This window comes from Ips typographus, linkage group LG8 (assembly GCF_016097725.1).
Source record: "Ips typographus isolate SLU linkage group LG8, UJ_Ityp_2.0, whole genome shotgun sequence".
In the NCBI taxonomy this organism is placed as follows: Eukaryota; Metazoa; Arthropoda; class Insecta; order Coleoptera; family Curculionidae; genus Ips; species Ips typographus.
The window spans coordinates 4,178,878-4,199,662 of record NC_138429.1 but is presented as its reverse complement, the minus strand read 5'-3'; the positions used below and the strand labels follow the sequence as shown (position 1 = coordinate 4,199,662).

Here is a 20,785-nt window from a genome sequence, read left to right as displayed (position 1 = left end):
CATGAGACATAACCATGTGATTATCAATCAAGTCAGAAAACGTAAATATAGTTTTAAATGTACGATTTATTTACATATAAATCGAAGAATTTGATGGAGCAAATACACTTTTTGTGAAACAGGCAACTTCTAAAAATGTTTTTTCTCTGTTTTTGACTGCTAATTTGCTCGTAACGGTATATGGTCCGCAATTTAGTATTTAGAGTACAAAACAATTCAACTGTTTTACATGACTGATGATTTGGAGTAGTAATATCTTCATTTGATTATTTATTTAATCAATAAGTATGCAATTAACAATATCAATACAATATTTAAAGTCTGCCTCTACTTTGTGCCTCCCAAAAATGTATCATCAAAAAATCCATATAAACGATTAGTCAAGTTAACTACTACATATACTTGACAATAAAGTTTTATAATATTTAAAATATTAGAGAAATTACTAAAGTATCCATAAAGTTTTTTAAGAAACAAGGCGTTAAAATACCTTAAGATAATCCAGGTTTACATTCCTCCACTTGCAGTACTTTCCACAGTGTTACATATGTGCTTTATAAGTTTTTTAACATATTAGTACTATTTTGATAATAAAATATACCTTTGGTGTTTTACAGCACCTCTTCTCCTGTTTATGGCTCTACCAAAAATTTGGGAAAACTCATCTTCATCGCTTCCCACTGAAATGCTGGACATTAAGGGGGTGACCGATGTAGCTCCAGGACTAACAGGAATGGAACTGTCCAAATTTGGTGACGTCATCGCTCTTAACGTGTGACGTGGCGGTCTGGACCGATTGTCGTTAATCTAGAAAACCAAAAATTAAAAAAACATCTGTAGGCAGCTTTTTTTAAATAAAATTTTAATTTTAATGTATTTTTGCTATTACAGGTGCTATACATTTCCAATTTACTTAGCACAATAATGAACAACTTTTTATAGTATTGATCTTCATATGTATTCCTCAATGCAATTATAATAATTTGAGGACTTTTATACAATGGTGGTAAAACTTAAAAAATAAACTAATATTTTGACGTCTTCCTGTATCATTAAATCAACATTAACACTGTTGACTTACCGTTTTTAGCGTTAATCAAAATCAAACAATCTGTACTTATCCTCTCAAATCCTGATAGCGGTAATAAAACAATCAATAAGTAATTGTATCAATACTACCTGGTTAATATCCTAATGAGAAAGACCAGCACACCATAACATTAAGCACTAACGACTCTTTGGAGGTTCCTAATCTAAATGAGGCTAATGTTTATTAAAATCATGCTAATCCCAGATAATGACTGGCTAATAAAGGGATTATCTAGAAACGAGCACATTCAGTTTGCGGCCTGGATCGTCTAATTTTAAGCACGCAAAACAACCTCCCAGACATGTGACTTATGGCTTTTGTGCTACTTTAATAAATAACCCTTCAGTTTTCAAACTGTACTTGCTCAAATTTTTTACTTTTTTGCGTTAATAATTTTGTTCTGAATTAGCTTTGAGGTATAAAAATAAATGGGGAATCCCCGTGTAATGCATTTTGCAACCTAAATATTTACGTATCAACACTAAAAGCTAATTGAGATGGCTACAATAGTAAAATGTTAATTAATTATTACCTTGGTGACCACCATTTCATTGTATCCCGCCACTTCTGGGTATCTAGGAGACTTGCTGGTATGCCTTTTTCTATCGTGCGTATTTCTCCTATCACCACTGCTCTTTCTCTGTCTGTTTACGGAACCACCAGTGAACATCATCTTGACAGGCTATTTTTTATACACTTTTCTTATTAAAGGTGGTTTGGATGTCCTTAAAGGCCGCATAATAGGTCCAGATGCCTGAAGAAATTTTCGGTCAGACCCTGTTTCGAAACAATACGAGCAGTTGATAACAATCAAGACGGATTAAAACAGATTTATTTTATTTTGGCTTCTTCAAAATAATCGAAATTAATAAAAACCGGGCACGGTGCCAAGCAAAGCAGCCGGATTGGCGAACGAACGTTGGAAAAGATATAATCATGTCGAAATTACAATACAATTACTGCAAGGATCGTTATTGCTGATGAATTAATTAAATTGTAATAATTATATTGTTTTTAAGGTGTACGAATTATACATTAGGTTTTCCAGCTCTTGATCAGAAAACGCTTTTCTCCATAATGCTTGTATGGCAAGAATATTTATTATGATAGGAACACTTCTCCTAAGATTTGTTTACTAATGGTAACTTAGTAATTTTGGAAAATTTTTCAGAAACCGCGCAATTACGCTCCAGTATAGTAATTACGCTCCTAAAAGGCTTTATTGTTTTTAACATAAAACATGAGATGTTGAATTAGGAACAACGTTTTCCTTAACACGAGGAGTGGACAAGTAAATAACATAACTTTTGACGATAACCAAATGGTTTGCGGATGGGTCCAAGACACACTCGATATGGGAGTAGGAGTGTTGGAGACAAGAACTATACTTTAAATGATGAGAAAATACCCTCCAGTATCTTAACCACATGCAAACATAATCAAATAAGTCCCATTGCTCTGCGTTCCAGAGTAAATATTCTGGTTAAAAGAGGTGCTGGAACCATTCTGCGAATTGGAGGACTATATGCAGATTCTGTATGGAGATGAAGTGGAAAGTTCTATTTTGCAAATGTGATGCAAAGAATAAGGATCTGTATGGTATAGCAGCATCATTAATAAAGTAGAGATACTCTCTGCAGTTGACGGCTGATTCGCAGAAGCTCAAGAAAGAATAAAAAAAGTGCGTACAGAAAGTTTGCTTTTCTGTGAATTGGAGGACTATATGCAGATTCTGTATGGAGATGAAATGGAAACTACTGCTTTGTAAATGTGATGCAAAGGATAAGGATCTGTATGGTATAGCAGCATCGTTAATAATGTAGAGATTCTCTCTCTGTTATACGATACGGCTAATAAGCCCTGAAGCTCAAGAAAGAATAAAGACGCACTGTCTTGAATACTCTGAAAGGTACTTTATTCTTCATTTTTTAAAATTTTTCTATAACACTCTTTTTACTTGACAAGTATTGTTTTTCTGACGCCGTAAAATGTTCTAAAAAGTCATATTTTCTGTATAAGAGTCAAATCAGAGAAGCAGGGTGGCCACTCCATCAGCAGTCAAGAGAAAAATGGGAAATGTGTTCTTGAAAAAAATAACTTTTACCATCAGGAAACAAAATGAGCAGAAGAAGTATTCCTGCTACACCAAACCTATAATTACTTTCACATAGGTTCAGAGCTTTATTAAGCATTTTCTCCAGTAAGTCAAGAATGTGTTCACAAATTATTCGCTGGCGCTTCTCACTAATTTTAAGTATTCTTGATTAATGTATGCCAAACATACATCAATTAAGCTCAGAGTTTTTTTACTATACTTTGGCTTAAATCGAAATCATTAAAGCAAAATCTTACCTCAAACAATTATTATTATTAGACGTAGGCATGTATCCCGGACAGGTCCATCCATAAAATCCATTAACCTTACGTTTACTTGCTTAACCTATCCATGATTAATCCGTTTCACACATTATCCAGATGAGTTTGAATGACATCGATGCAAATAATGTGACTCACACTCGGATTGTTTTTGGTTGCTATTATAGAAACAACTCAAAACAATATCACTGGTCATTATCTTTTTAGCACTCGCGTATATAAATATAAACTCAAAGCATTTCACAGTCCACAGTATAAACTTAACAAAAATGGAGTTTACTATGCGAGATCTTCCGGTAATTTGCTTAAGAATACTTGGAAAATACTTAAATTTCGTCAAGAGAGCGCAAAGCAGATATTTACTGTTTCGAACAAGTTCATTTCGCTAAAGCTATGCGGCTCTGTGTTTATATGTCGGATTGGTCTGGTATTTATTTTTAGAATTTTTAGTTGATTCTAAGATCGTTCTCAAACATATTAACGAATCTCGCGAAACCAGATAACAGCAACAGTGAAGTCCAACGCAACTTCTCCGTTAATTCCTCACACTATTATTAGGAGTTCTTCAATTACTAATTTTTGTTTGGATTCAGGTTCATGTTTAAAAACGCAGTTTCCAGACTTTGAAATTTTGTAGTTTTTCCAGAGAGTTAATTATTGTTTTGCTGGTTGCCTAAATTTGGGATAGGCGCCAAATATTCAATTCAAGTAGAGAAATCAGATCAATCTTTGCGCTGTTACTCTTTCAAATTAATGTTAGAAAACATTCAAAATATCTAACATAAAAATGATCTTTATCATAATAAACACCATTAGTTAAATCAGACTGAACAAGACTTTTTTGACAACTAAGTAGGTGGAGTACTACAATTAGAATCTGTAGAAATCACAAATCTTAAAAACATTTTGATTATTACAATCAGTAAATAGCAAACCTGGATTCTTAGGGAAATTAATCAAAATTGTAACTAAATTATAATCGTCTTTATTGAAAAAAACTTAATCTATGTTGATTTTTTGGGGGCTGGTTTACCACCTTCCCTGAAGCCATTCTTGAAACGCCTGCGCACGATTTTCAAGTGACGGAGACGGCCAGTTCCAGTGGTCTTCCTCCTCTTGGCTTTGATGGACCAGTTATCTAAAAAAATACAATTATATAATATAACAAAAAAATCAACGACTTTTAACTAAATTTAAGAAATAAGCACAAAGCAAACATTCAGTGCAGTTGTGTAGATGTTTGACATTGCCAGAATTCAGTATGAATGATCCACATATTGAGGTACAAGCATTGCCCACCTGAAAAATGTCACTTTAAGAGTAAACTAAAAGTTTGAGGTCTACCATTTTTACCATAACCACCTTCAGTACTACTTTATTTACACCTTATAGGAATGTAATCTTTATCTTTCAACACATTCCATTTAAATCTCTCAACCAACCCCCATTTAAAAAAACATGTGGAGTTGTTTAATATGCACATTCTATACTATTCCTAAGTGTAAAAATAAAATAGCATGGCTTTCTACTAAGTGACACTGCTTTAACATATAAGCAATAACTCTGCAAACACATTTCTACACAAGCAAAAATTTAAAAAATAAACTTACATGAACGCAATTTAGCTGAGGGATAACCGCATTGGGCACATTGAGACTTCTGGATGTGATAGGAAGACCTTCCACATCTCCTGCACAGAGTGTGGGTCTTATTGCGACGTTTACCAAAACTGGATGTACCTTTCGTCTATAACACCAAACAGCATTAGTACAAAATCCTGAATTATTAGTAGTATAAATAAAATGTTTCAAGGGGGATCAAAAACAACTTTACATTGAGGTTATGTTAGATGGAATTTCTATCAAAACTAATAAATTAAAAAAATATATTTTCCTAATAAGAAAATTTGGTGATTCCTTTAAAGGCACTAATTTCCCGTTTAATATTGTTTAAGATCATTTAGATAAATTAAGAAAATTACACAAATAGAAAAACACCAACCATTTTGCGTCAAGTACACCGCGAGAAGAAAAAAGAAAACTGACTTGCCGACAATGTCAGTTGTCAGTATTGTCACCGGTCAGCGGTTAGAAGGCTGTGTGACAAAACATGCGTCATGCGTCTATCCAGTAAATGAACTCAGATGGATTATGCTAGATAGGTCATCTCGTCTTTACAAAATTGGATAAATCGAATTAAAATTGTTTGGACGTTCATGTTTCGTACAATAATAATAATTATATGGCAGGCCCTTTTATTTTTTTACTGTACTTTGAGGCTTATTTATCACAAAAATTGTTTTAACAGATATCATGAGTTATCAAAACAATGTATCAGAAAACTGCTTTTTTGTTGGAATATTGGAAACCAGTTTAGGTTTAGAGATTTTTTCTGATGTACTGTCTATTGTTTTTAGTACTAAAACTTGAATAGGTACAATTGTAAAAATATAAGAACTCTCACTACAAAAAGTTTTGGTTGTATCAATGTCTTTGCCTTTATTTTTTTCCATGTCTCCATTTTGTAAATTGTAATTTGAGATACATCTATTTGTAGGAAAATTATGCCAGCTTTGCCACAATGCCACAAGGAATATTGGCATCAACGCTTGTGTGCTTATTAAACTACTTGGCAACTGAGCTTCAACACTTCAGCGGTCAACAGTGTCAACTGTCAACAGTTGGGCCACCTGGCCGGTAGGTAGTGCTGTCACGCAACACAGCTCCGAACTTAATTGTTAATTTAATTGTTTCTTGCATTTAAAAATTCCTTTCTGCAGTCTCTAGAAGGTTAGCAAAATTTACCTTTATTAGTGATAAACTACAATATCATAAATTTCTCGGTTGATTTGATTCGAATATTTGTTGATTGCAAAGTTTTGTTTAGCTTCCATTGTTTGAGGAGTTGAGAGTGTCGACCGCGAGGGAGCGCAGAGGGCGCTCAGTGATGTCACAAACAACGATCAGTCAAAAATCAGTACAAGGAGAAATGTCGGCGTGCTAGAGGAAGTCGAAACAGTTATTGTGCAAGAAATCCTCTTTTCTGTGTACCAAATTTGACTAATTCCGTTAAAAACGTATAGCCGGAACATTAAACCATGACTACGTACGTACTCGGTAAGCCAGAGTACATAGTAGCTGGCAAGTATCGTTTAGTTCGCAAAATCGGCAGTGGATCATTTGGTGACATCTATTTGGGAATTAACATCACAAATGGCGAGGTGAGTACCCTTTTATCGTTGTAAGGTCCTTCAAAGTATCCTCAAATGTACCCCCAGATTCCCTATGGGGGGATTTCTTTGTGTAAAATCCATTCACTTGACAGCCAGAAATGGCAGCTGAGGGGGAACATGAGCAGACCTCAACTTAATTATATAAACCCATATTAAGCTTTTATCTCTAAGTTTTCATCTTAGTGTCCCTCAAATCATTGCAATTTGCGCAGAAATTTACTTGAAAGTCAAATAACAACTCCTAAAAACATCTGTATGTAGGTTGCCCTAAAAGGTCATAACACAATCTGATGCTAACTTGTGAAATTCTTATACACATATTGGTGTAGGGCTTTTTATACTTAAGTACAGTTGATTGGTAATAAACATCACAAGCTTGTAAAAACCTCTGTAACAACATGTTTACTACTAGCTTACTTAATCACCTAGTTACTCATCTAAGCAAGCAATAAAACAGGCTGTTACTTTCATTTACCCCTAATTAGCCTGTTATTTATCATTAATCATTCAATAAATATAAGTAAGTATTTATGTATTTGATACTTTTAAATGTAACATCAGAGTATCAGGATCAGGTAACGTTTTTTATTTTGTTTAGGTTCAGTGTGTACAGCCTCATGGTTTCCATGTGAAGTCAAGCTTGACTATGAAGTTTTCAACATGATTTGTCACAGCACAGTTTAACTATGTTGATTAAAATAGAGTGGACCAAATGGTGGAAAAACCACAAAACCCTGTTAAGTTGCAAATGTTAACAGATTTCTTCAAATACCATCAAATTTGTGAAACTGTGATTTTAGTGTTAGTCTCGTCAATTCATTTTTCTTAAGCATCTGCAAATCTACAACTTTGGATGTAGACGAGGCAGTATTTTTATGTGTGTAATATTTTGATATTAGTCAAGAAGTCAGGTTAGGTTAAAATTAACTTTCCAAGCACTCTCGGTTTCAAGACATCTTTGGTTTCAGATCTTGTAAATGTGTTGTGTGTGAATGAAACATGAAAATATATATGGTTTTTTTTTGCTCAATTGAAAAATGCGGAAATTAATATGGAAAAACTGGGTTAAAAAAGTCAAAAACAAGGAAATCATTGAAATGTTAGTTTTAAATGTGTTGTGCTTATGTGGTTTTTAGGTAAATGATCACCATTGATTGAACTGTAGTAATTATACCTAGTAAAGTTAATTCACAATAACTAGCTAATTACTACTTACTGTATTGATTTTCAAAATAACTTGAGTTCACTAATACTTCAGTTACATTCAATTGTTTGCACAACTCCTCTCTATTATTAGAAACCGCCCATTTCAAACATTTCTGAGGTTTTATCCCCATATTGCAATCAGGAGTGAACACAGTCCACCTACTTGTGACCTTTTTAGCAAAGAACATCCCACCTTTCAGTGAATTAATTGAGAGATTTATTAAACCTGCATGTTTATAATATAAATATTCTAGCTGTTTATTGAACTTGGTGAGTGTCCTTCAGTTTAACTTGATAGGAAAATGTTGTTCATAAGCCAATATACATGAGATCAGTAGTTATTAAGCATTTACTAACTCCATTTTCCTTTTGCAGGAAGTAGCTGTAAAATTAGAAGGAATTAGAGCAAGACATCCTCAACTTTTGTATGAAAGCAAGTTATACAGAATCCTTCATGGCGGTATTGGAATTCCACATATCAGGTAATACTCTATGAGATGACAGATTGTTTACTTCTGGGAAGTGTTAATCCTGTACAGGAAACCTTTAGTCTTGTGTTTTTTTATAGTACTTACAACATGCTTTGAAATGACTGGCAGTTTTGAAACCTTGGTCGCGCGTTAATGCCCTTGAATTATTTTTGTTGGAAGCTAGACATGAAAATAATATGTAATTGTGCTAGGCAGTTTATTTTAAAACGGGGGGCAAATCTAATACCCTTGATCATAATATGGGATTTTGTGTACTCTCTAAAAGTCTATTTTACTTGTAAAACTTGTTAAAACCTGATTGTTAACAGGTCCAAGCTTGTACTCAAGCAGGGTGGGCCCATATTTGAAAACCACAAGTGAAGCATAACAAGACAAGGAGAACGATTGTTCCCACTTTGGCTTCTCTTGGGTTTTGACCCATCATCTGGGCTTTTATTTTCGTGTTTGGTAACTTCCCTGGCAACTTTTTCTCGATCGCAGCGGCGAGTTTACAACGGTAAAGACCGGAGATGGCCTGAACGGCAGACGTTCTTGCTCTCATCTAATTTATGCAACTTACAGTTTACAGTAATATAGAAACAGTATCTTACTTAAAATTGATGCTTAAAAACTGATGATGAGAAAGTGGTTTGCACATTTTTATCTATTTTGATAAAGTGTTGTCAGGTGATTAACTGGAAATATTTTCATCATCATTTGCGCGTGTTCTTTTTTTTATATTATTATACCATTATCAGTATACCCACTTAGAATAATACCTTTCTAATCCCCTGGAAGTTTAAGAATCAATAGAATAAAATTGATATCCTGAGCTGAATTCAAAGTTTTTATTTACTTGATTTAAGTAGAAATTGTGGCAAGGCAATAATGGTTTACCGATTTGCATCATTTCCAGCTTTGAAAATGATATTTCTATTTTGGTTTCACAATTTCATTTTAGGTGTAGCAAATTAACTATTTTTAGCATTTATTGTTTTTTTAAAAAACCTTTACTCATGTTTCAGAGGGGGTAACCATTAATTTTATTCCCAGTTAAGTTAATCACGACACATATTTCTAGCTTCAATTTATTGTACTAGAAAGCTTTATGCAATTTTTCAGTCTGGCCTCTGTGTATAATAATTCTTCAACATGAAAGTTCTTTGCCTACAAGTTGTTGCGGTGCTGTATTTAACTCGGTCCGAATACGTAAATAACCCGACGTGCTCGTTGCCACGTGAAGTTATCCGCGTCACGTGCGACATTATTGTTGATCGATACGTCGATGGAAGACTTCCATGCAATCTTTTTAGGCCGTTTACTTTTTAAGGTGTGTAAAAGTTCCTTCACACAATGAATAATAACAATAAAACAAAACAAAGTTTAACTATAATATGTCTTGAGTTTTATGAAGGTAATTTAATCCTGTTAGATATAATTTGAGGTCAAGTGGACATATTAGTGTTATCTAAAACACTGTGGTCTTTATGCTAGTAATGACTCATTTGCACAGAAGATTGGTTTATTAATGATTATTATATTTCCAGAAGCTATGACAATCTTTCTTCTGGTGGTGTCACTTCAATATTCTTCTTGATAAGCTAATGCAACTTCCAGATTTCCCCCCTGTTGCAAAACACTTCAAGGTGTCAAGATAATGACTGTGAATGGTGATTCCATCATAGATATCGATTTCTAATTAGGTTCTTGAAATAGCGAATAACCTTACTGAGTCATCCTTAGTTTGTCCTCCAGTATCCGATTATTTTGTTTGTGTTTTGAAATATCATAATTACTATTGTCTACCTGTATATTCACTTTCTCCCCTTTTCGCAAATACTAACTTTCAGTTGTGTATAATAGATGTGTTTCTGAAACATTTACCTAGTTGAAGTAGTAGTTTGTTTTGCTAATAAATTGATTTCTAATTTTTTCCTTCTTGCCAAGGAACTGAGAAGTATGCAGTCTTGGATCTGTAAAGATAATTTTTCGGGAATTGGATTAAATAACGATATTTGGGTAGGCTCCTTCACTGAAATTGTTCTTTGTCCTCATTTTGACACCCGCACAAACTGAAATCGAGGTCGTTCGCAACCGGTTCGGTGGTTCGAGCATGAAAGCTTTTAGATAAGCGAATGCGTAGCGCAGAACGCAATCGATACAGATATTAGTTCGATTCGCTTTACCGACATTTGTTGCTGGCTGTTCATAATGAGATTTAATTTGAAAACAATGACGATGAATATCACAGGTGAATTAATTCAATGCAAGCTTTCCTGCTTGACTGACAAGTGGAACTCAAATTATAGTAGAAACATTTTCAGATGCAAGCAAGCTTAAGAAGCATTCAAGCATTTCTTAACAATGAAAAAATGAATAAAATTTCCTTTGCTTTAACTTAACAAGGGGTAACCTAACCCAACTACCCAATTTTTCTGGTTGGTTGTGAATAAAGCCAGACATTGCTATCAGCAGTTATGATTAAGAAGCATAATTCAATATGCTTATTTTATCAGCACTAAGTATTAAGATTAGGTATCTTAAATATGAGCTGCTGATGTGTTTATTATTGAAAGTTGCTTAATTGCAGCCAGTTTATCAACTACTTCTTTATGCTAAAAGAGCCAAATGTAGTAGTTTTATTCTCTGACCGAAGAAAATGTTATTACTTGGTATCATATAATAGTTACTTTCTACACAGTAAGAATTTAAGTAAAAATACTGAGGAAGATAGATATCACTTTTCAAATTAAGCCTACAGGCGCAAAAACCAGTTTTCCAAAGGAATCTCTAAGGCCCAAATGGAATTTTCAAGAAACTTAAAAATCTTTCTGTTTTCTAGGAGACCAACCACCAAACTAATTTATTTTTAAATTTAACCTCTTAGTACATTTACAGGGTGATTGTGTGTACTTGCACAGTTGAAGAAGTTGAAATTGTAAAAGACTGTAAAGGCCGCCATTAAAAGTGACATTTTAGGCTTTCTAGTATAGAGGGCGGTGCATGCAACACTGTTCCGTTTGACAATTGTATTTTTGACAAGTAAAATGTTTAGATATATTTGAAATAAGAAAAAATTTATCTTTCTATTGAGGAAATAAAATACAGGGTGATCTATCTGAAATTAGCAAAACATGTGTTAAAAAAGTTAACAAGCTATTGGCATATGTCAATTTTGACTTTAGATTCTAGCGATTCAGAAAAAATACTGCAACTAACTTAAAGTCCAAGACCGTTAAAATAGAGACATATTAAAATAGTGAGGCTAAACGTTTTCCGCAACTCTACTATCTAATCGGATTATTGCAGCAAATCCTTTTGTTTTTCAACCTTCTTGCTTGCCACCATATAATTATTGTGTTTACCTGATTAAGTGCACGTTGATTCCAAAACTGCTTTATTCAAAAAAATAAGAACAACATCACCTAAAGAAAGTAAGTTTGATAGTCAAATCAGAACTATGCTCCAAAGTGACATCTGCATTTTTGTTAACAGTAAACTGAACTACATTAGCTCAAACAAAACCTGCAATTTTCAGATACTATGGACAAGAAAAAGATCACAACGTGCTTGTCATGGATTTGCTGGGGCCGTCCCTGGAAGATCTCTTCAATTTTTGTTCGCGACGCTTCACCATCAAAACCGTTCTCATGCTGGCCGATCAGATGATCGGCCGAATCGAATACGTGCATTGCAAATCGTTCATTCACAGAGACATCAAACCCGACAATTTCTTGATGGGCATCGGCCGGCACTGCAATAAATTGTTCTTGATCGATTTCGGATTGGCCAAGAAGTATCGGGACGTTCGCACCCGTCAGCACATCATCTACAGGGAGGACAAGAATTTAACTGGAACTGCCAGGTCAGTCAATTGTTTTTGATTTTCAGTCTCTTTTGTTTCATTTTTCCCTCTCACGAATATTTCCTTTTCTCCTGTGGTTCCAGTCTTTAAACATAATCTCAACAATGTTTATACTTTGCATATTATTGATTGGTTATAAATTTTGTTTGGGATTGCCTTGGGTTAAACAACGTATAGCGGCTGCAGTATAACCCTTTATTTAGATACGCTTCGATAAACGCCCACTTGGGCATCGAACAAGCTAGACGCGACGACATGGAGTCTCTAGGATATGTGCTTATGTACTTCAATCGAGGATGTTTACCCTGGCAGGGTCTCAAAGCTGCCACTAAAAAGCAGAAATACGAAAAAATTAGCGAGAAAAAGATGTCTACACCTGTCGAAGTCCTCTGCAAAGTAGGTTGCTGTTTTATTACAATAATTTTGCAACAAAATTTCGTTTCTTTAATGAGCTGAAACATAGGGTTTTCCTGCCGAATTCTCCATGTACCTGAATTATTGTCGTGGTTTGCGATTCGAAGAGGCGCCCGACTACATGTACCTGCGCCAGCTATTTCGTATCCTGTTCCGCACTCTAAATCATCAGTACGACTACACTTTCGATTGGACGATGCTGAAGCAAAAGACTAGCGGAGCGGGAGGCTCCACAGCCGGCATCAACTTACCGGGACAATCCCAGGCGCAGACGTCGCAACCAATCCCAGGCACGCAGACCGGTAAGTAGGCTCATGTGGGATAAGTTTTTCTAAGTTTTCAGCACGATCCAGGGTGTAACATTTAAATATTCACACGTGGAAAATTTTTGACCTTAATCTAAAACATTGAATGTTGGACAAACTGTATGTCTCAAATTTATGAGTGACCATTAAGAGCTGGTGAAAGTGTCAAATTTGGTCGATTACTAATGGAAATTGTAACCTTCAGTTCATTAGTTGCTTTACGTTGTTTTATAAGAAGTGAACAAAGCATTCACTCATCACAGCTAGTAGGAACATTAATTCAATGGGTAAAAGTCTGGATTAGTGTTGCTGTAAATTGCAATTGATTCGAACTTGCCCTGATTGAAGGGATTATAACTTTGAAACAAAACAATTTTTTAATTATCTTCAGTGACGTTTAGAAAACGTTTAAAAATCAATTACGTTATCGGTTAGATAAAATTTCGGGTCTAAATGTTTATCCTAACGCCATTGTACTAATGGTAATATTCACAATACGTTCACACAGAATGTTTCACAATCTGAGTGAGGAAAGAGACAACAGGCCAATTAAGCAGTAATAAGACAAATGTGGATAAATCCATTTGAGGTGATTTTATGCTGGAAACCGAAAAAAAGTTGGATACAATTCTGACATCACTCTAAATAATTGTTTATATTAATTACTCAGATATCCAAATTCCAAATAAATGGATTAATTTAATTTTGCTTGATCCAAATGAATTCATCACCTTTTGCTGAAGTTTTTTTTTTAATTTTGTTACTATTGATGCCTTGATTATCTTTGCAAGTTTTTGATTTTTTTATTTGGATTTAATAGGTTTTAGTCAAAAGGACATTATTACATACTTACAGTATACAAGGTATCTGAGAATTAATACATTATTCACAGTGTAAGATAAGATAAACTTATACAATAATTTGACATTTTTTTGAAAACAAATTAGACACCCAAATTAACTTTTTAAATTATATTTTGGTTAAGAAAGTACGGGAAGTCACGGCATTATATTATGTAATGCGATGATGCAATTATCTAACCTTTGTAGAGGACAAATTTGTAGAATATTCAATGAATAAAAAGACTGTAAACAGCAGGAAGGAGCAAAAGAGACCAAGTTGCAAACCTAGTTGTTGCATGTGAGGGCCATAAATTTTCGGTTGACACAGGACACTGTCAGACATCAGTGGCGTGGCTGTGTGGTCAAAATAACATTTTTTTTGTTGATTTAACAAAGGTTATCAAGTTTTATTGGTGAGTTGGCCCAGGAAGTACCCATTTTTGATCTATTGATTGCTCTTTTATTATCACTTTTCCGTTCTTTTCGCAATTTACAATCATAATGGTGGGATGTAGTCTAATAAGCAGCTGTGAAGACCTTCCACTGCTCACCCAAAAGTGGTTGACCAATATGGCACCTCTGTTGTCCGTCGCTTAATAAAAAAACGGGGTTAAAGTTACCTCCTATATTTGTTCTTTTTATTCAGCGAGAATACTAGGTTTGTCGAAAAAAAGAGCTTCATACAGGATATTAAACAAACACAGCTGTCGTATTAACTAAATTACCACTTAACTTTCGTAAGAGTCAGGTAATACAGTACATTTATATGAATAACAGATATTTGATGTTTTGTTGATGGACATCTGATATTTTCTTAACATTAGTATTTACTGTCTACTGCTGATTCTGACTAAATGGTCATTCTCAAATTTGAAGCGTGCTGTTCAGGCTGTCTAAATAAGAGTTGTTGTTGGCTTTTTTGACCAAATCAAATTATAGTTTATAATCTATTCAAATAGAATATGTATTATCAGTTTGAATTCAAAACAAACGCTTCTCTATAGAATTTAAAAATACAAAAGTAACCTGCAAATCTGCAAATGAAGACTACATTTGCATTGATTGAAACATCTCTTAAAATATAGGGTTCTTTACGAGAAATCGCAATAACTTCACAATACTTTTTCACACATTATGGAATTTCTAGCAAATGAAAGCAGAGCACATTCTAACAGACGCATTATATTTTAGTAAATATCTGCTTAAAGTTGTTTATTTTTCTTGAGGAAGACTAAAAAACGTGTAAAAAAACTCGAAAAACATTTTGTTATTGCAGTTTCTGGTAATCAATTTTGGACTTACCCCCCAAAAGATCTTAACTTACTTTTGTTAGTCGTAAACTTACCTTCCATAAACACACTTTTACGCACACTTGCTGACATTTCACGAAATTTAAAATATTTACTCTTCTTTTTAAATCAACAATTTTCTTAAGTGTTTTCCTACTTTTACTGTCAAACTTTTTCCTATGCTTTTTCACTCTTATTTATACACCCTGTAGATATCAAAATCGGTGAATATTTACATACTGACCCTGGATCTAAGTTGAACTATGTCTTCAGCCTGGTGCGGTAATGTAATGTAGCTGGGATCATTGGAAATATAGTATAATTTGCATATATTATTTTGATCAATTTGTAGCAACGTGGAACTTCAAGATATCGCTACACTTTTATCAGTTCTATTGCACTTGCGTATGTTTTTTTCTTGGAAAATTGTACATAGGTAGTTTTTGGTTACAGGGCTTAGTTCCTAGTGAAAAGTTCAGTAGTCGGCAATATGATAATAATTAATATAAAAACAGGCTGTTTTTGGTTCTGGTTTTTGTTGATATTTATTTACTTTGATTTTCACATTATGGTAGACATAGCAAGTTACATTTTTCTGGAAAATCCACATCCTGTAGTAGTTTCTAAGAAATAACAAAAAGTACAGATTAACAAAAAAAAACTATATTTCAACAATTGGGCTCGGATTTTTTTTAATAGATTATCAATCCGTCGACCGACAACTCCATTGCAAATTGTGTTTTGGATGCTAAACGTCCCACAAATTAGTTTTGTTTTAATTTTTTTCCAGGTGAAAAATTGCCAATTCTAAAATACATAGACGCCCAACGTGCCAATGAGTGGCTAGCCCTCGTAAATAGTCGAGGTGTTCGCTTGTGAAACGCAAAGGAGGAAGATATATATTTTTTTAAAAATCATTTGTTTACGTTTCGAAATTGTTAGGTTAAGACTTCGTTGTTTTGTACAAGTTAAATGTGAGCGAAGAAAAGCTCGTAAATAATGCCAAAGTTTTCATGGTTTTTTGTGTGTCGAACGCAAAGAAATAAAAGAAATTCCTTTTCTTTTCAGCGGCGGTGAGTCGCGACAAAAAAGACGACGAAAAGATCAAGCAAAATTCTGCCAAAGGTACCTACAGCCAAGGCAATTTGCAATGTACTTCTTAAAAAGCAAAAGTTAGTCCACATTCTCATCTCTCTTTTTTTAAAAATTATTTTGATCGCTTCCTGTCATCCATATTTTGCAAATAATACCAACATTCATTTTTAACGATCTCATTCTCGTCTAATGACTTTTCTTTTGTTATTAATCAGAACCGCCTTGAGAAGGTGCGCTTTCTTTTATTTAATAAAATTGTACGTCGGCTATTTACCTTTGTTTATTTTTATTTTGACTTAAATGTGAGCGTGTGGTTTGCATGGTGCTGTGGTGTTTTTTAGTGTAGCTTATTGTCGATTTTTTTTTTTTTGGTTCTTTGGATGTTATTTATGGGAGTTTAGTTTTAGAATCAAGCTTTAATTTTGTACTTTTAATTTGGGTAGGTTGCAAAGGCAAACATGTACTATAAAAGTATAGCTGCTGGAACACTTTTAGCCTACTAAATCAGCTGTGTAATAAGCTCAGGAATTTTGTATAAAAAATCCAGCAGTAGTTCAATGTAGTATTTTCTAAACCATTATAGCTACTTTTTTTAAGTGACCAGAAGAGGAAAGACTTTGACTTTAAATGATTAGTCGTAAAATAATCACTGAAAATCTCTTACTAAGCAAATTTCTAGTGTCTGAAGCTGGGTTGTACGTATTTAATGGGAAATTCACATCCGGACACAGTTGGTACTTTGTGATTAGTCAAAAAAGCATCGACAAACAGTGCTGTGTTCAGGGTGATTGTTTATATTTTACTCAAGCTAACTTCGTAAATTTTGATCTGACAGCATAGTATAAATTAGCAAAGTTGCAGTATTGAATCGCCAGAACCTAATGTCAAAATTGACGCGTGCCAATAGCTTGTCAATTTTCAAAAATATAAAGTCTAGTTGTCAAACAGTATTAGTGTTGTTGCCGTGAATACTAAAAGAACTAGAATTTAGTGTCAACTAGGCTTTACAGTGGTCAGAATTGCATTAGCAACGTCACGTAATGTGTATTTTACTATTTCAGTTTTTAAAACTGTCTAAATTTGATTTAGCAAACTTTTACAGTGCCAAACTATTTTGTATGGTCACGTGACTGTTTTGATTGGTGTCAACTGGCATTTACAGTTTGGAAAACTCAAAAACTAGTCTAGTTTACACCGCTAACTTGGTACTCGTACTAACGTTTGATCCCGAAGTGGTGTATTAAGCTAGTTTTGATAAGAACTATTGCTCTGTGGAGTGGTGTAAACGCATACTTTAGTAGACGAATAGAAAATCGATAAATAATAATAATAATCAATAGAAAACCTATACTATAGGCTGTGTTTAATGGTGGTTTAATGTTCATTACAACTTTGACAACTGTCAATTGACTTTTTTCTTGTTTAGTCTAGTCCTTCGGTCGATCAACACTTAATACGATCAAGATATGATCCTATCTTCCTTTTACTTCCCGAACCAAGTTACCTAACGGTGTAAACTAGACCATTGTATCAGATTTGGGCGAAATTAGAAATATGGAGAAGGTGTAAAAAGGACAAAAAAACTAGGTTAGGTGACTGAACATGATTTTTAAAACTGTTTATACAAACTTTCTGGACTAACTGCATATAAGGGGGAAATTTTTTATTTATTGTAAACTCTTTCCAAAAAAGCTAGACTGGATAAACATTTTCAACAATCACTCATTGAAATATCCCCTTCTGGTTAGTAAAAAAGTTGTTTTTTATATTGCTCGTATGTTTTTCAAAAACACAAAGTTCTTTGCATTTATTATGCTTAAAAAAGCATAAATTGACGAGTTTTTAGATTTCTATTTGATAAACAATTTAAATATTTAAGTCCTTCAAAGTTTGTAGATGGGTTTAACAAGACTTACCAATTTTGCCTTATCTCAAACAAAAAAATAGAAAGTGAAAAGAAAATGAGGTATTATATTGGATTTAAATGGTCTTTTCAAACTTTTGCAACAAAATAAATGAAAAAGTAGTAAAGGTTTTTAAATTTTTATGGTTTTTGAGATATTTAAACATTACTGTGTTGCTCTTCCTTGAATTCAATTTAATTAAGATCGACTGACACTGAACTGATATTACAGATTTTTAAAAAAATAACTAGAGAATTCTCTTTTGAATTTAGTTCTGTGGATATGCGCTGTTTTCCTGGAAAAAATCGGAAATGCCTGAAATTTTCATAGGTTACCTAAGGTTGCTCTAGAATGTTTTTTGTTGGTGAGGAGCCAAAACGTCAACAATTTCCAGTTTTTTTCCTTATAAATACTACTACAAAACCTGATTTATGAGAAACGTGCTAATTATAATCATACCATCTTGTAGAGAGTTTGTGAATTAAATTACTTTTTTTCTTTACATTTTATAACCTGCTTTAATTGGATGCACATTTCAATTCGAGACTTTTTCTAATAATAATATTTTCATTCTCTCAAATGAAAACACATATTAGCAGTAGAATTCTCCAGCCACAAAACCATTTAGGTCGATTTCTCTTTTTTAGTCATATCGACAATTTGCTTTAACTTGTAACTAATTTTATGGGGGCTATATTAGGTTGAACTTTGTATATGTTACACGTGTTTCGCCACTAACCCTCATCCCGACTAATCCGACATTGCTAACGGCAAGGCCAAGTGGTAACGGTCGTTTATTTATTTGTTTATAGGGAACCGCTAAATCCAGGAACTACCGTTTTATGTCTTATCACAACGCATCGACTGGGCCAAAGCCAACCCGTCCGTTGGCCAAAAACCACCGGAATCCCGACGTTTCTCTTCTATGTGTTCGTTTTATTATTTCTTTATTTAAGGGGTTTCAATAATTCGTATAGGTACCCTGGAGGTTAGGAATTTTTTTGCGCATGCGCCGAAACGTGAACGAGTACCTACAGCAGAAGAGCGCGTGCAATTTACAAAAAATTCTATTCTACGACCGTTAAATTATTACTTATCGTATGTGTAAAATAATTAGCACTGAATTTAAGTTTTTTTTATTGTTTAGGTCTACTTATGCATTATTAAATGATTATAATCTTTTTTTTTGTTCTTATACATGGTAATATTTATTTTTAAGTAAATTACATATTATTGTAACGACCTAAAAATTGAGTGATGTAATTTTTTTAAAATTTACTCACAAATCTACCCAGCATAGTGTAGATGTGTGATAAAGGATTATCACACATTGATTGTGCTTTGATGTTCAATTCATAATTAGCACCCTTTATTATTCATAGTTGTTAGTGTGTAATATAAAATTGTTTCCGTTTATATCCTAAAATGAATTACAGCGGTATTAATAACCGATTTTTGTTTCTCGTTTATTTTAAAAGAATCTACATCCCTCCCAAAAAAAGTACTTGGTATTCTAGAGAATATGGATATAATAATAATAATTACGAACAAAAACAAAAAATCTTCGGAATTAAAAAAAAGTAATATTAAGTGTGGGTAATGCCGTGAGGTGTGTACGGATGAATGCAAGTCTGGCTGTTCTTACTGTTTAATATTATGGACTCTAGTAGTAATAACTGTAACAGCAAGCTTAAGCTTGTGGAGTTTAATTAAAAGTTGACCACTTTGTAAATTATTATATTAGAAATCAGGACTACTCCACTTTAACAGTTTTGTGAAATTAACGTTTTATAATATCAAAAGAATAATCATTAGGTATAACAACTAATTTGAGTATCAAAGCAAGCCTTTAAAAACCCATATTATTAATTTGTGATTTTTTGAAGGTAATCAAAAGCTGAATTTTTGATTCAGTTTGATTGCTTTATTGTCTAGGCGAAGTTATATTTAGTTACACATATACTTTTAGCAGATCCTTGACAAATCCTTCGGTCTGTTGAGTGCGCAAATCAACCAAACAAGTGTCATCAGGGCCGATTTTGTTTGTCGTCACTATTTTTACGATTGATGGACTACTTTCTCTATAATGTTGTTGCTTGATGATCATCTAGAAAACAAAGCGGCGTTGACTAGGTGTGCATCAACTTTCGATTGTTCTAAATAAATATTGTAAAGCGAGAGCATTTGTTTTTTACTATGTGAAGTAATGAACAGCCTGTACCTATGAAAACAATTTAGTTAGTCAATTTCACAAAGATTGGAATGGATGGTTTTGATTTTTGGTTTAGTTGAAGGTTTTTTAAAAATTCTTACCTTAAAAGAAATTTTTAAGATGTGTGACCACAGTTCAGTGACTTCTGACTGTGGCGTCACATCCCTTATCTCATTGTATTAGACAAAGATCGAATAGTATGTTTTTTATAACATAAAAATGCACTTTTGATGAGTGCCAGAGTGTTTTACAAGTGTCTTAAACCTTCTCAGAATTGTTTTATTTTGCTAGAGGCCTCCAGGACTATTTTGAATATGCCAGAGACCTTTATATGCTACTGAGAACTACTTAAAAGTGCCAGAGGTCCCTATAAGTGTTTTAAACTTTCCTAGAATTGTTTTAATTTGTCAGAGACCTCTAGAACCATTTTAAAATTGTCAGAAACTTCTAAATGGTACTGAGAACTTTCCTAAAAGTGCCAGAGT

The 20,785-nt window shown here is 33.6% G+C and overlaps 3 protein-coding genes across 7 annotated transcripts in view; 1 reads left to right on the top strand and 2 right to left on the bottom strand.

Moving 5' to 3' along the window:
• The window catches only part of Pkcdelta (Protein kinase C delta), a 43,463-nt gene extending 39,630 nt beyond the window's left edge, over nucleotides 1–3,833 (bottom strand). Inside the window, exons 1-3 of one of the 2 annotated variants that reach the window (XM_081984985.1) lie at nucleotides 3,443–3,833; nucleotides 1,623–1,867; nucleotides 602–807 (exon numbers count right to left, since the gene is read on the bottom strand). In XM_081984985.1, the coding sequence (XP_081841111.1) occupies nucleotides 602–807; nucleotides 1,623–1,763 (347 nt within the window). In that variant the 5' untranslated portion in view covers nucleotides 1,764–1,867; nucleotides 3,443–3,833. The remainder of the gene's footprint in view (nucleotides 1–601; nucleotides 808–1,622; nucleotides 1,868–3,442) is intronic. The other variant, XM_081984986.1, reaches the window with a different exon arrangement.
• Nucleotides 3,834–4,435: 602 nt separating this feature from the next.
• RpL37a (ribosomal protein L37a) lies at nucleotides 4,436–5,601 on the bottom strand. Its single transcript, XM_081985061.1, has 3 exons — nucleotides 5,468–5,601; nucleotides 5,077–5,212; nucleotides 4,436–4,604 (listed from the first exon to the last, which is right to left on the bottom strand). The coding sequence occupies exons 1-3, from the start codon at nucleotides 5,468–5,470 to the stop codon at nucleotides 4,471–4,473; spliced, it is 273 nt and encodes a 90-aa protein (XP_081841187.1). The 5' UTR covers nucleotides 5,471–5,601; the 3' UTR covers nucleotides 4,436–4,470.
• A 496-nt stretch (nucleotides 5,602–6,097) lies between these two features.
• Nucleotides 6,098–20,268, top strand: LOC145732639 (casein kinase I). Of its 4 annotated transcripts, none has more exons than XM_081985042.1 (8): nucleotides 6,098–6,255; nucleotides 6,353–6,686; nucleotides 8,280–8,386; nucleotides 11,913–12,239; nucleotides 12,443–12,635; nucleotides 12,703–12,955; nucleotides 16,158–16,214; nucleotides 18,901–20,268. In XM_081985042.1, exons 2-8 carry the CDS (start codon nucleotides 6,564–6,566, stop codon nucleotides 18,909–18,911), a joined length of 1,071 nt encoding a protein of 356 aa, XP_081841168.1. In that variant the 5' UTR covers nucleotides 6,098–6,255; nucleotides 6,353–6,563; the 3' UTR covers nucleotides 18,912–20,268. The 4 variants fall into 4 exon arrangements, with proteins under 4 accessions (XP_081841168.1, XP_081841166.1, XP_081841169.1 ...); XM_081985040.1 differs by having other exon boundaries at nucleotides 16,158–16,261; XM_081985043.1 differs by lacking the exon at nucleotides 16,158–16,214.
• The last annotated feature ends 517 nt before the right edge of the window (nucleotides 20,269–20,785 follow it).